This window comes from Peromyscus eremicus, chromosome 6, assembly GCF_949786415.1.
Source record: "Peromyscus eremicus chromosome 6, PerEre_H2_v1, whole genome shotgun sequence".
Taxonomy (NCBI): Eukaryota; Metazoa; Chordata; class Mammalia; order Rodentia; family Cricetidae; genus Peromyscus; species Peromyscus eremicus.
Window position 1 is genome coordinate 106,268,157 of NC_081421.1, and position 15,727 is coordinate 106,283,883.

Sequence of the window (15,727 nt, forward strand, 5' to 3'; positions counted from 1 at the left end):
GGCAAATGCTCTTACCTGCTGAACCATCTCACTAGCTCTATACCACCTTTGTTTACTCACCCTGTCCACCAATACTTCCTGCACATAAGGTACCTTGTAACCATTCCCACAATGTCCATGTTTGTTTTCCTGCAGGCTTTGTCCTTTCTAATAAGTACAAAAATATTACCTGAGTAATTTTTTTAGTACAAAGACTTAATCTGCTCATGTTTAAAAATTTGCTCTGCTATTATGATCATGAATTAAGTTGAGAATTTGTATCACAGCCAGTCAGGCTTGTAGTCTTCCTGGAAAAGCTGTTTTAAAACTCAAGAAAATCTCATCATTGTCATGACATTTCTTCATAATGTGACATTATGGTGTGGGCGATAGTGCTAGCTATTAGAGGCAGAGGCAAGAGCACATTTGAAAGCCAGCATAGGTGACAAAGCTAGACCCTACCTTAAAACAAGAAAGAAAGCCAGGCAATGGTGGCGCATGCCTTTAATCCCAGCACTCGGGAGGCAGAGCCAGGTGGATCTCTGTGAGTTCAAGGCCAGCCTGGGCTACAGAGTGAGTTCCAGGATAGGCTCCACGGAGAAACCCTGTCTTGAAAAACCAAAAAAAAAAAAAAAAAAAAACAAGAAAGAAAAAGACCTTTGTGTACAGAATTCAAGGATATCAGTGGTATCCTTAGCATGTGTGAGACCCTAGGTTGAATTCCCAGCACTACAAAGAAAAGCAATTCACATAGAGTCTGAAATTTTTGTTTTAGTGTCTGTGTGTGTGCATGCATGTGTGTACATGTGTGTGTAATGAAAAGACAAGTGTGTCATGGCACATTTATTGAGTTCGGGAAATAGTCTTGTGTAGCGGGTTCTGGTTGTCTCCTTCATTTATTTACATGGTATCCAGGGAATGACCTCAGACCATCGGGTTTCATGGCAAGCACTTTTACCTGGCCCCCTTAAAATGCTTAAAAAAAATAGTTTGTTTAATATTTGTCCACTAATCTGATAGGGTCTTTGAAATATATCTTAATAACTAACTTCAACTATACCAGTATGCATTGTTAATCTATGCTGTGCATAGCTATATAAGTCTGTATGTTAATATATTTGATAGAATTCATTTTTGGTCACGTGTATTTATGTTTATATAGATGTAATCTTTTTTATATTTCAGGAGTTACACTCATTTTATTATGGGTTCTACTCTGGGCCCTTATGGGCCAAGAAGTTCTCCCTGGTGGAAATTTGTTTGGACTTATAGTTATTTTTTACAGTGCCTTCCTTGGGGGGAAAATTTTAGAAATCATTAGAATACCTGTAGTGCCCCCACTTCCACCTCTTCTGGGTAAGTATATAATTAGCTGTATTCTTTGTTGACTATTTGTAAATCTTGAACATTTTCTACTTGGACTAGATATATTATTTTATTTTATAATGTGGATCTAGTGTCTAATTATATATATTTACTGTATGTGTATATATAGCTTTTTCATATAGGTTTATTCTCTACATACAGGTTTTTTACAGTCTATTTTTGAAAATAATTTGAAAATTCTCTATGATTTGTGTTGCCTTATTATTTAGTAAGTTTTAAACTTAAAGTGCATTCTAGAAGAAAGGAAACTTAGAAAAGGCTAAAGTTCTGTACATGTCATGTAACTAATATGTTGCACATATTATGACGAGTGAGGCACTAGTATCTTATGATAATTGAATATGCTGCATGGGCATCTGTACTGTGTGTACCCATCTGCCACTGCTGTATTATGTACTGTTTCTTTATCCTTTTGTTCTGTGACTCTCCAGGTAGACAGGAAAGTTAGTGGGAGAATTTTTTCTGAGGTCTTATATCTCTAAATGCTCACTGAATCTTTACCCTCTTCTTCACAACTTCTCTCTTGGGCTGTTCGCTACTTTGCCATGAACAATGGCATATCCTTCTTACTGGTCTCTGTGGCCTGTTTCATCACTCTCTAGTTCACCCAGACCAACACATAAAAACTGCAAGATCCTTACAGCAATTCCTCTATGAAACCTTCCCCGAGCCCTTGATTCTGCCAAAGAGGAGAACCTTTCCACGATCTGGCTTCTCCCTATGGTCTGCACTCTCATCCCAGCATCTCTGAATTGTTTGCTATACCACACTTGTGCATGTTTGTGTTCACACCTCTTTACCTGTTCCACTTCCTCTCCTTGTGTGCAAACTACCCTGCATATCTCCCTTGGAAAATTAACTTCAGATACACTTTCTTTTCTCTTTCTTTTTCTTCCCTTCCCTCCCCTCCCAGGCATGTTACTGGCTGGTTTCACCATCAGGAATGTTCCAATTATTTATAAATTTGTCCATATTCCTACCACATGGTCTTCAGCTTTAAGAAACACGGCCCTTACTATTATCCTAATACGAGCTGGGCTTGGACTGGACCCGCAGGTAAGTTTCCTATTCAATTTTGAGTAAAATTCTTTTACATATTAGAAAATAACAGAAAAAAAAGAAATAGGATTTTTGTTATAGCTGTTTTAAGTAGAGTCTGCATGTAAACCTAAGATGGCAATCAAAGACTTGACCAAAATACTGGTTTCATAATTTCTATTTCCAGCCATCATTATTTGTATGAAGAGAAATCACTATGATATAAGATCGTTATTACTGATCATATTCAAAAACATGCATAGAAATAGATGTACCCTAGGCAGTACCACTATTAATTGAGAGGCTTTTCTATGGATATTATTTGCTTCCAGTTAAGAAAGGATAAGGTAATCCTATAAAAGTTTCCTTGTCTCTCTGTTTAAAAGAGAGATTAAAATTTCAATAATTTGTTTCATGACTATCTAGAAATATGTTCCTGATTAACTTTACATTATTGTTATTTAAAATATTTCTTAAAATACTATAATATGGAGATCAGATATTTGTTTGAATTATTGAAATGTGACTAGTCATAGATATGATAGCTACAGAATCAAGTGTGGAAAGTTTATATAGATTTAATGAAATTATACCAAAAGGTTAAATAATTATCACTCATAACATCATTGAACAACTAAGAAAATAGACAAGTATTTCCTTTTGAAATAAATAATATTTTTTATTGTGACATGTTAGTATTTTTTATTATTACTATTAAATTAAATAGTTCACCACTAATTAACTGGAGGGGAAAATCCAATGGGATATTATCACTGTAGTGTGCAGTGGGAAAATTAAAGAAGGTAGAAATAATCTTGGAGAAATAAATCTTTGCCAGTCTCTAGATGAACACTTTATCAAGTGTGAAGTTGCTATCCCTCAAAGAAATGCTATGTTACAGTGTTTGCTTAGATAATTTTCTTGTTGGCCTTTGTAAATTTATCTAAATGCTACCTTTTCTATTTCAGGCTTTGAAGCATCTGAAGGGAGTTTGTTTGAGGTTGTCATTCGGTCCATGCCTCATAGAGGCGTGTTCAGCTGCTTTTTTCTCCCACTTCCTTATGAAGTTTCCTTGGCAATGGGGGTTCCTATTAGGGTAATATTTTTCTCCCTTCCCTCATAACATGAAATTACACAGTTAAATGTGTTTGGTTAAAGCTTTGGGTACTCTGAATATTGTATAGCCAAGTTCTCCATTAAGATCATTTTACCAGGGTTGGGCAAGAATCAAAGGTAGAGAGTCATGTTCCACTTCTACCAAATCCAGCTGGGCATGGTGGCACACTCCTGTAATTCCACACTAGGGAGGCTGAGGCAACATCATACATAGTTCACGGTCAGTCAGAGGTACAAAGCAAGATCCAATCTCTGTAAAAGACTACTGTCAGTTACACAAACAGTAATGTTCCTCAGGGTTTAGTGCCAAATAGTCCAGTCCCTCAACTTATCCCCTCTTCTGTTGTGTGTCTGTGTTTATTAGTATGTCAAATGACCACTTTGTCATACAGTATTGTGTTTTATTTATGTGTATATATATATATATATATATATATATATATATATATATATATATATATATATATATATATATATATATATATATATGTGAGAGATTTCATTAATGGACACATAAATAAAAATACTTCTCTTTTCAAAGCAATAAAAACACAAAACTTTTTCTCTTGGTGTAGGGCCACATCTATCTTCTCTATTATCCATTCCCTCGTATCAAAATTCTTCAAGGCTGGAGTCACTGTCTGTAGCTCCAAACTTCTTTTCATTAGTTCTTGCATCCACTTCTACATTCCAGTCAGATTTGTAAAAAAGTGTAGCCATTGCATACTCACTGCCAAATATAGTGAGTTTCAAACTTGTATTGTAAAATACCTTGATACATACATACATACATATATGCACACATATATCTGTGCTGGAAATCAAACTGACTGCCTCAAGTATATGAGGCAAGTATTCTATCACTAAGCTACATCCCAGCCTATTTTTATTATTTATAAAATGAAAAGACATCCATGTGAAATGTCTTCTGATTATACCTTCAGTCTTTAAGATCACAGGGCGTCACATCCTCTGAACTGACACTGTTTATTTATGCACCGTATTTTCTAGAGACTATAAGTGGTACTCTGTTTTGAACTTAGCTTCTATTTCTTTGATAACTACTGGCACTGAGCTTTGTTTTATACACTGGAACTAGTCATACAGCTTCTTTGGTAAAATGCCAGTTCAAACCTTTTGTCAGTTTTAAAAATTGAGTTGCTCGATTTCTTACTGAATTTTAAAATTATGTATAATCTTTTTTATGTGAATGGGTCTTCTGCCTGCATGTATCTGGGCACTGTATGCATGCCATACTCACAGAGGTGAGAAGAAGGTGTTAGATCCCCTGGAACTGGAATTATAGATGATTGTGAGCTGCCCATATTGGTCCTGGGTATCAAACCCAGATCCTGTGGAAAAGCACCCAGTGTTCTTGACCACTGAGCCAGCTCTCCAGCTCCCTGTGTTTATATTCTAGACCAAAGTCTTTCATCTAGTTTATACATTATAAACTTTTTTTCTAATATGTGACTTGGCCTTTTGATTCCTTTGTTAACTAGTTAAATAATTAGTGACTAAAACAGCAAGATTCATCTCTTCAAGTTCTGAAGGTTGGAAGGCCAAGGTGAGGATGCCGGCAGGTTTGATCTCTCTTGCCGTCTCTCTACCTGGCTTGCAGATTGTTGCCTCCTTCCTGTGTCTTTACATGGCCTGTCCTCTTTCTTTTTTTTAAATTTTGTAATTTAATTTAATTTTACATATCAGCCATGGATTCCCCATCCTTCCTCCTTCTGCCCCCCCCCGCCCCCCAACCCATCCCCCATTCCAATCTCCTCCAGCGCAAGGACTCCCCTGGGGATTCAGCTGAGCCTGGTAGATTCAGTCAGGCAGGTCCAGTCCCCTCCTCCCTTCACCCAGGCTGAGCAAAGTGTCCCTGCATAGGCCCCAGGCTCCAAAAAGCCAGCTCTCACCAAGGACAGGTCCTGGCTCCACTGCCTGGGGGCCTCCCAAACAGTTCCAGCTAATCAACTGTCTCACTTATCCAGAGGGCCTGATCCAGTTGGGGGCTCCTCAGCTATTGGTTCATAGTTTCCACTAGTTTGGCTATTTGTCCCTACTCTGGTGAACAGATGGCCTAACTGTCATGGTAGAACTCTCTCTCATCCAAATGACTGATGGAAGTGGATACAGAGATCTATGGCCAGGACCCAGGTGGAGCTCCGGGAGTCCAATCGGTGAGAAAGAGGAGGGATTGTATGAGCAAGAATTGTTGCGACCATGATTGGAAAAAGCACAGGGACAAATAGACAAACCTGTCCTCTCTTGAGGCGTCCTTGGGATCTGTTTCTATTCTTATGAGACACTGGTCCTCCTTGATTTGACTCCACCCTTATGACCACATTTAACTTTAATTGGTTCTTCAAAGGCTTTGTCTCTGAATCCGGCTTCATTGCTGGTTATCTTCCATGTGAATTGGTGTTTTAATACTCCTGTAAAGTTGTTTTTTATTTTAAGTTCCAGTTACTTGTTGCTATTCTATAGAAAAAGCAACAAGTTTATATATACAATTTGTGCATTTAAAATCAATTTTGTTTTTTTGAAGATTTGTGTCTGTGTGTGTGTGTTAAAAAGACATTTATCCATAGAAAATATACAAATGGTCAACAAACATCTATAATTCTTGTCATCAATAAGTATTAGAAAGCAAAAATAAAACATCATTGTGGCTACATTAGGCTAGCCAGTATATGTGTGTAATATTGGCAAGGATGTGGAGAATCTAGATCTGTTGTGTTCTGCCAGTGGGATTGTGACATGGTGCAGCCGTTGTGAAGAGTTTAGAGTATCTACCATGTGTAGTTAGGGTACCTTTCAAAGTATAGCATCTCTTCTGGAGCAGTGTTAGACACACTGGACTTGTGTTTTCTTCTGAAATCCTCATCTAGCTCTGACTGGAATACTCTTGGTTTCTTATCCATTGAGGATTCTCTTGTTGTCTGCTACTTGTATTATGAATTTTCTCAATGTATTGATATCTTCATTTTAAACCATGTACAGATAGAGAGGAGACCTGCAATTTATGCTTAGTCCAATTTCTTAGGACACATGTCTGAGAACTTTTATTCAACAGTAAATGACATGCACAGTGCTCTATCACCATTAGGAGGCTTCACTCAAAGGCAGAATGATGCCATGTGAGATTGACAGCAGAACACTAACTGCGTAACGGGCTGGTGGGTTTTCAAAGTCTGCCTTTCAGCTTTGTTCTAGGTGCTGTCTCTCCTGCTGTTGTGGTGCCCTCCATGCTGTTGTTGCAAGAAAATGGATACGGTGTTGAGAAAGGCATTCCAACCTTGCTGGTGGCCGCCAGCAGTATGGACGATGTTGTGGCCATCACTGGATTCAATACATTCTTGAGCATGGTCTTTTCCTCAGGTAAATAAGAAAATGTTTCACTTATTTTTTTTTCTGTAGTTCTTAAAACTGGGTTTCTGGCATTCTCTCTATGTTTATTAACCAAGACTTTAATATCTCTTTATTCTTCATAGAAGCTCATCTTGACCAGGTAAGATGCTTCAATAGGATCTTTTAAAATTTAGAATGTAAAATGAATTCTCCAAAAGCTCCTAAATAGTACTTAACAAAATGAATTAATTTTAGTACTGAACTTTTTCAACTAATTTGATTATCTACATCCTTGCCATTTATCTGATTTTGGTGCTTTGGAATTTTGTCAGTTTATAGTGTTGTTAATACGTTGACTAAGTGTTTTTGAAATGTATGTTTCTTATCATCCTAATAACAGGTTGCTTGATATTAGGACAATTCAAACATACAAAGCTGGGACAACAATGTGCCCTTTTGGTAGTGTTAAGACAAAATCTTACTACACCAGTTCAGATTTGCAAGGTGACATTTGGTCTTGACCAGCACTACAGATACTGTGAAAGTAGGAACTGGGCTCACAAAGAGCCCAGACTGCAGTGAAGTGGGAATAGCCGCCTATCACTAGAGCCCATGCTGTCTTGGGGCTGGTAGTGCCCATGCTTCACCACTGCTGAGAAAAGCCGGAACCACCAGGGTGACTTGGACATAGTAAGTGTTAGATCCACAGTCAAGGAGAGTGTGGCCAATTGTGCCAAGTTCAAAGAGGATACACTGGAATTCACAATTGATGAGAGCCCCTAGAGAGCCTGTATGCTCAAAGCCCTCCTGAGGAGACAAGTGGGAAGCCAGCTGCCCCTAGAATTCAGCTTTGTCTGTACAAGAAGCTGAAGCAATATGCAAAGGATGTTGGCCTCTTTCCCAATGCCTCTTGATGGATGAAATGGTAGATGAGTTTCTGTATGGACAGAGTTGGAGCAGCAGACACTAACACTTATCTTTTTTAGAGAAGACAGCCAAGGAAGCTCATGGTGGTTGCCCACAAATGCAGTTGATAGATAGCACAAAGCCTGTGTATCACAGCCTGAAGCCCCTCAACCCAGCTTCTGCTTCCTCCAGTGACCATTGTCTGAGGTCACCACCTGTTGCTCATTTCAGAATGTCAGAAGCTCCTTCCTGACATTCCCAGAGGGTACTCTAGAATTTGAAAAGGCATAGTAATGTCTGTGGCCATGGTGGCTCTGTGGTCATGATGTTGGAACATCACATAACTCTAGACAAGACCTGGAAGAGGAGTGGCCACTCAGCCTTCCTGGAGCTTGAGGAACTGGCAAAACAGGCGGGGTCAGGTGGGGAAAGCACTGGGTCTCCAGCCACACAGCTGCTGCCCTGTGAGTGAAAGGACCTGCAGTGGGAAAGAGGCTGGGAAAGTTCACAGTGGCCAACGGGAAAGTGCCAGAAGGTGCCACTCCAACGCTGGGCATGCTCACTGTGAAGGTAAGTGAGCACAAAGACTGCCCTCCTGAAGACACATTTATGGAGTTGTTGGAAAACTGTTGACAAAGATGACATGACCACAGGAGAACTGGGTAGTAAACACTTAGCAGGAAAATCAGGTCTCAAAATTGGAATTCTTAGTTTTAAAGAAAAGTTTTCAAAAGCTAGCATTTCCACAGTCAGTGGTGCTCTGATTATCTGCAGTATTTAAAATTCAGTTGTCTACATTCTAGAAGCATTAAGATAGTTTTAAAAGTAGTGTGGATAAGAGCTGGATGTGGTAGTGTGCCTATGTCAGCATTTTAGGAGACTAAGAAGGGATCACATGAACGCAGGAATTCAAGGCCATCCAGACTCTGTCTCTTTTTAAATATCAGAAAATATATTTAAAAATATAAAAGATAAAAATAAAATCTGTAATAGTCATCCCCACTAGGTAAGAATATTTTCTCAGCCTTATTATATAAATCTCTTTCCCCTCTTCTCTTTATTTCTGTCTCCCTTTATTCTGTGTGTTTCTGTGTCTAAGCGTGTATATATGTGCATGTACATATGTACATATGTATGGTTGTGTGGCTATGTGCACACATGTGCATGTGGAGCCCAGAGGTTGACATTGGATGTTTTCTTCAATTGTTCTTCAGCTTATTTGTTGAGATAGGATTTTTCCCTGTGCCTAGAGCACAAGAGTTTGGCTAGGCTGACTGGTCATCAACAGGATCTCTCTGTGTCTGGAACTCAACAGTTTGACTAGGCTGACTGGCCATCGACAGGATCGCTCTGTGTCTGGAACTCAACAGTTTGGCTAGGCTGACTAGTCAGTGAGCTCCAGAGATCCTCCTGTGCCCACCTTCTCATTACTGTGATTTCAAATGTCCAGCTCTATTAGTGTCTCGGGTTTGCCATCTAGCATTTTACTAATAGGGCCATCTCCCTAGTCCTCTCCCATTATAAAAATCACTGAACATTGACCACACTGTCCACAGGAGTACCATGAGTCCAAGGCATATGAATAAAAGTATTTACCAGACCAGAAGGACAGCAAACTAAGTCTCAAAAAGAAAGTGGTGTACCCTTGAGAGGGAATGTTTCCTTTTATATAGCAGTTAAGAGAAGTTATCTGGCCTTGCCTCCTGGGCCATTTGTGTGCAGTTGTGTTTTAATTGAGTTCAGGAGGGCAACTCACTATGTTGAGGTAGTCAATTGAATAGGGCCACTTGTCCTTAAAACTGGCCATTAGGAATGAGGTGCCATTAATAGTTAGTCTCTAACTGTTTATGGCATCACAATCCACTGGGCCAGCAACTGAGCAGTTAGAGCCCCACTGCTAGGGAATGGAGACTTTTGCTCTTTCTTTTTGGCTCCTTTATTTTTGCCTTTATTATTATTTTATTTGTTGTTACTGTGGTGGATATGGTGGGGGTAGAGGGTATGGGATGCATGCCACTAAACATGTGTGGAGGTCAGAGGACAAGTTTTAGGAGTTGGCTCTCTCCTTTTTTTAATTTTCATTTATGTGTATGTATGCCACATGTGTGTGGGTACCCTCAGAGCCTAGAAGACGACACTGGATCTGGAGCAGAAGTCACAGGCAGTTGAGAATGCTAAGAACAACTTTCAGCCTCTGGAAGAGCAGTGTGTTTTAGCCATTGAGCCATCTTTCCAACCCCTTTTCTCTCCTTGCCACCATGAATCCTAGGGATTGAATTCAGATGGTCGGGTCTGCATGGCAAGCGCTTCTAACTGCTGAGCCATCTCAACAGCCCTAATTCTTAAAATTTATTTATTTTTATTGATTTATTTTTATGCATATGTGTGTTTTGCATACATATAAGTTTGTGCACCATGTGTGTTTAGTGCCCACAGAGGCTAGAAAAGGGTATTACAGATTGTTGTGAGCCTCTATGTGGGTGCTGGGAACTGAACCCAGATCCTCTGCAAGAGCAGCAAGTGCTCTTAACTGCTGAGTCATCTCTCCAGCCCCATTGACAGCCCCAATTTTTGCCTTTCATCTCTACACATAATCTAAATTATTTTGCTATTAACTTTTATTATCACAAACATACTTTTCATATAGAAAATAATTTGGAGACAGGATTGCTGTTGTTATACTGGCTGACATGGAATTCATGATCCTTCTTGCCCAACTTACCAAACAATCAGAACTAGTTACATATAACCATCCAGGCAATTTCTGTGTCATTTTGAATGGTTGTATAGTATTAGTGGATTGTTTCAGAATTACTAACCTGTACAAAATTGTAATTGGCTATATAATTTACTATTAAAATAATAGATTGAATATCTTGTGTAGAAACATTTGTGCCCATGTTTAATGTTATCTTTCCTTTTTGTTTTGAGACAGGCTCACTCTCTAGCCCAGACTGGCTTGGAACTCACTGTATAGCCTAGGCTAGCTTTGCATTTGCTGCAATTCTCCTGTCTCAGGCTCCCCAGTGCTAGGATAAAAGTGTGAGCCACCACTCCTGGGTTCTTAATGGAGAAAGGAAAGTTTCTTCTGCAAACAGTAATGGGGAAACTAGATGTTCATATTCAAAAGAATAAAATTAGGAAAAAGCTTTATGACACTAAACTTAGCAATAGTTTCTTTGATGTAACACTAACAGGCTACAAAAGCAAATATTGGTAAAATAGGGATATCAACCTTAAAAACATATGTGACACATCAACCAGAGTGGAAACATGACACTTGGAGAATGTCATCAAGGAAGTTTGATAATGTGAAGATTATATGGAAGAACAAGAAAATGCCTCAGGCTAAAATGAACAAAGCCCTTTGCTACAATCTGAAAGTTTTTGTGTCTCCAGAATTCAAATCCTGGAACCTAAGCCCAGTGAGATGTCTGAGCTTTGGCCTATTGGGAATGATGAGGATGAGGGCACTCCTCATGGATGCTAGTAGGGCTCTGATGAAAGGTGTGGCTGGATCCCTTTCACCACATGAGACCACAGAGAAGAAGGTGGCCTATGAGGGAAAGACCTTTACCAGACACCAGAGCTGTTGGTGCCTTGATATTGACTTCTTGCTCTCCAGAATTTGGAGAAGTAAATTTAGGGTGTTTACAGATGACTAATGCTAAAAGAACAGGAATTAGGCTTGAAAGAAGGTACACAAATGACTAAGAAGCATCTGAAAGTTATTCAACATATGTAATCATTAGAAAAATACAAATCAAGAACAGAATATTGGCAGCTCTCCTTTGAAGAGTCCATACCCACCCACACTTGGGTTTTACTTTCTGCAGGTCTTCTTAGAGAAGACCACACCTGTAGCCGGAAGTTTCTCCAGTCCTGCCCAACCCCATTGCCCCGCAGACGCTTCTAAGATAATTACACGGAGGCTTATATTAATTACAAACTGTATGGCCTATGGCTTTAGCTTCTGGCTAGCTAGCTCTTTGATCTCAAATTAACCCATTTCTATAAATCTATATGTTGCCACGTGGCCATGGCATTATTGGTCTGCTGGCATCTTGTTGCTCCTTCAGCATCAAGCCTGCTGGCTTCTCTCCCAACTCCTTTCTCCTTTCATTATCTCTCTTGAATTTTCTCACCTGGCTCCATCCTGCCCTGCCATAGGCCAATGAAGCTTTATTAGCCAATGGAAATAACACATATTCACAGCATACAGAAAGACATCCCACAGCACACACCCATGCTCTTAGGTGTAGCTTACTTTCCTCTGGGTACCCCTCTTTCTCTTAATCCTTGTGCTTAAGCCTGTATTAAAATACTTGAACTCCAACTGTGCTTTATAAAAAGAACAAAATGTCAAATTGCACATGCATTAAGATCACTAGTATGTGGTTCTTCACTGTCCCTCAACATTCTATATAAATTTTAAGGTTCTCTTTTCCATTTCTAGCAAACTATCCATTAGAATTTTTGATAGGAATCACATAAAATAAAGAGGTTTCTTCAACTAGTATGGATGTATGGACACCATAACTATATTGAATCATGCACAAATACATTTTCCACTTATGTGTCTATAACGTCTCTCAGCAATGTTTTCAATTATCAGTACAAGCCTTTCACCTCCTTAATTACATTTATTCTTTGTTTCTTTTTATACTATTCAAAATGAGTTCCATAGTTTTATAATTTTTCATTGTTAATATATGAAACAACTGATATCTTAGTGTTGATTTCACAGCACACAACTTTGCTGGTTTTGTTTATTAGTTCTGACAGGTTGTGTGTTGGAGGATAAATGTTAGGTTTCTCTCCCTGTATCTCATTGTGTATCAGGGGATGGTGTGCAGGTGAAAAGCATGCCTGAGTGTACATGTGGAATCAGAGAACTACTTCTGGTGTCAGCCTTGACCGTCAACCTTGTTTTGAGACAGAGTCTGTCATTATTCACTGCTTTGTATACCAAGCTAGTGAGCTTCAAGCTTTCAAAAATTCTACCTCTGCCTTCCATCTCCTTTTACTGGTTGTTGGAGTCAAACTGCATCTGACTTTCTAATGTGGGTTCTGGGATCCAAACTGTATATAAGGTCAATCTACTCATAAAGAGGGATTTTTTTTCTTTTCCATTTAGATGCCTTTTATTTCTCTTGCCTAATTTCTCTAGCTAGAACTTCCAGTGCCTTGAGACTAGAATTGGGGAAAATGACATCATCACCTTATTCCCGATCTTTAAAAGAAAGTTTCCATTTGCCAATCTATATGGAGTTGCCCCTGGGCTTTTCTTACAGGGCTTTCGGGAGATAAATTGCTCTTATTTTAAATTGAGTGACTTCATCATAAAAGGTTATTGGACTCATCAAATGCTTTTTTCTGCATCAAACAAGGTGGTCTTATGATTTCTGTCCCTTTTAATTTACTGTATCTCATGACAGAGTTTTGTATCTTGACCCCAGATAAAAAACATTTTTGGGGTGCTATAGAGATGGCTCAGTGGTTAAGAGCATTTGTTGTCTTCTAGAGGACCTGGGTTTGGTTTCCAGCATCTACATGGTGGCTCCAAACCATCTCTAACTCCACATAAAGACAATCTGATGCCTTCTTCTGGCATCTATAAGATATCAGACATGTACATCTTACATATACATACACGCAAGCAAGATGCTCATAAAATAAATAAAATCTTTAAAAAAAATCCATTTGCATCCCTTTACGTTCCAGAATTAAATCCAACTTGATCATAATATATAACCCAATTAATGTGCTGTTCAATTTACTCATATTGTATTGAGGATTCTTGTATAATTATTAGGAATATTGGCCTGTAGTTTTCTTTTTTTAATTTAACTTCTTTATTGATTCTTTGGTAGTTTCACATCATGCACCCCAAATCTGCTTACCTCCTGGTCCTCCCATATTCTCCCATCACCTCTGCAGCGCCCCCCCCCACACAGGAGAAAACAAAACAAGGTAAAGCAAGGAAGCAAACAAACAAAAACAAAACAGAACAAAACATAAAGAAAAAAACTCTTTGCTTCTCCTTCTTTCCTGTCTCTCCAGCCCCTTTTCGTTCATCCTGATGGCATTGGGGGCCCTCAGTGTCCTATCAGCTTTACTAGCAAATGTTCACTGCAATGAGTCACTGGTCTGGTTCAAGGCCTCTGGTTTCTGGTACTCCATCATCACTGGATAGTTTACTTACAGTATGTTTGGCGTTGGCATCAAGGTAGTGCTGGCCTTATAAAATGAGTTTGGGGGTTCTTCCTCCAGCATATATTTTCTAAAAAATTGCAAAGTACTGATGATTTTCCTTTATATGCTTGGCACAATTTCAAAAGCTCTCTGGTTCAGGAGCATGTTTCTGACGTCTCCTTTGTTCTTGACAACACTTGGGCATCAGGTTAGAAGCAGGAGAGACAAAGGCCAGTGCTTTAGGCAGCCTCCAAAACTGCCCCTGCCTTCTCTTTTCCTCTCAATGGGGAAGTAGTGAGTGGGATTACTCCCCCCACTGCTGTGCCAGCTTGGGGATGGGCTGCCAGCAGCACAATGCACACTAGCGGCTTCCATTTGTTTCCAGGCCATTGTTCTTGACTTCCCCCTTGCATGACTGCCACATCTTCTTAATTGGCACACAGAGTTCCAGGAAGGCTTCTAGGCTGTTTGTTATTGTTCAGTTCTGGTGTATCTGTGGGGTCCAGGCTCAGGATTCCCATTCCAGCATCTTAACCAATATCACTCTATTCTTTTGAGTGGAAAATATTTCTAACACATATGTTTAGCTAATCCAATGCTCAGAGTAAAACCAAATAATTTTTTAAATTGAGGATCAAGGGGTTTTTTGTTGTTGTTGTTTACCTTTTAAAATACACAATGACTCAATATAAAATATTTATTCATTTGAAAACCTAATTGACTCATCTATATTTAGGCTTAACTGTGGCATACAAATGTTTTATGTGGTTGTTCTTGGTAAGTTGTTCTTTCTACATGTAAGTGTGCTTTACACACAGCATATCAGAATTGTCAGCATGGCCTGAGCAGCCCACATCAATGCTCCTGTCGCTCGCTCGCTCTCCCATTTTCTCCCTTACAGGTCTGATAGGTTGAGAGTAAGGAGAGCACATGATTTCTTTGTTTTCTGACCCATTTATACAATGGAGATTTTCAGTTGTGTGTTTATATGAAATTATTAAGAATAGATATTTAACTTTAGAGAGCTCTGAATATGTTTCACACATGCCACTATTAAGGGTCCAATTTTGTAATTTGTTCTATGAAATGTTATTCTTCCTCATGAACCACTGTAGGTCTTATTCTCTAATGTACAGTGTACATGAAAATATTTCTCAGTGAAAAGTTTCTTTTATTTTGTGCCCTTACAGGTAGTGTAGTCAGCAATATCCTATCATCCTTGCGGGATGTATTTATTGGTGTGCTGGTAGGAATTGTTATGGGAATTTTTATTCAGCATTTTCCAAGTGGAGATCAGGTAAATAAAAAAAAGTGGTTTGTACAACTTTAGTGTGTTAATCAGCCTCCCATCACTGTAATGAACTACCTAGTATACTCTTAATCTTTAAAACAGAAGGTTTATTTAGCCCACAGTTTGGGGGGCTGCAGTCTGCTACCGACCTCCCTCATCACCCTGGCAGTGTACCACTGCAGGAAGGAGCGGCAGAGCAAAGCTAACTATGTCATGAACCCTGGAACATAGTAAGAGAAGGAAGCGACTGGACCCTAACAACTTGCTTAGTAGCATGCTTCCCTGATTTCCAGGGGTCCTGCCATGCCCCACACCACCACCCTGAATCAAGCTTCTAATACAAGGACTTTGGGGGACAGTTCACATCCAAGCTACAGCATGGGTGCAGCATAAAGCTTTCTGAGACAACTTTAGAAAGACTGAAACAAAAGTCTATGCTTAAGACTCTTTCCCCAAACGTTGCCTCTG

The 15,727-nt window shown here is 39.2% G+C and overlaps 1 protein-coding gene across 3 annotated transcripts in view; it reads left to right on the forward strand.

Moving 5' to 3' along the window:
* Slc9b1 (solute carrier family 9 member B1) overlaps positions 1 to 15,727 on the forward strand; it is a 49,812-nt gene that overhangs the window by 23,210 nt on the left and 10,875 nt on the right. For all 3 annotated transcript variants that reach the window (XM_059266295.1, XM_059266297.1, XM_059266296.1), the window contains exons 5-9: positions 1,165 to 1,335; positions 2,279 to 2,421; positions 3,372 to 3,499; positions 6,722 to 6,897; positions 15,159 to 15,265. In XM_059266295.1, the coding sequence (XP_059122278.1) occupies positions 1,165 to 1,335; positions 2,279 to 2,421; positions 3,372 to 3,499; positions 6,722 to 6,897; positions 15,159 to 15,265 (725 nt within the window). The remainder of the gene's footprint in view (positions 1 to 1,164; positions 1,336 to 2,278; positions 2,422 to 3,371; positions 3,500 to 6,721; positions 6,898 to 15,158; positions 15,266 to 15,727) is intronic.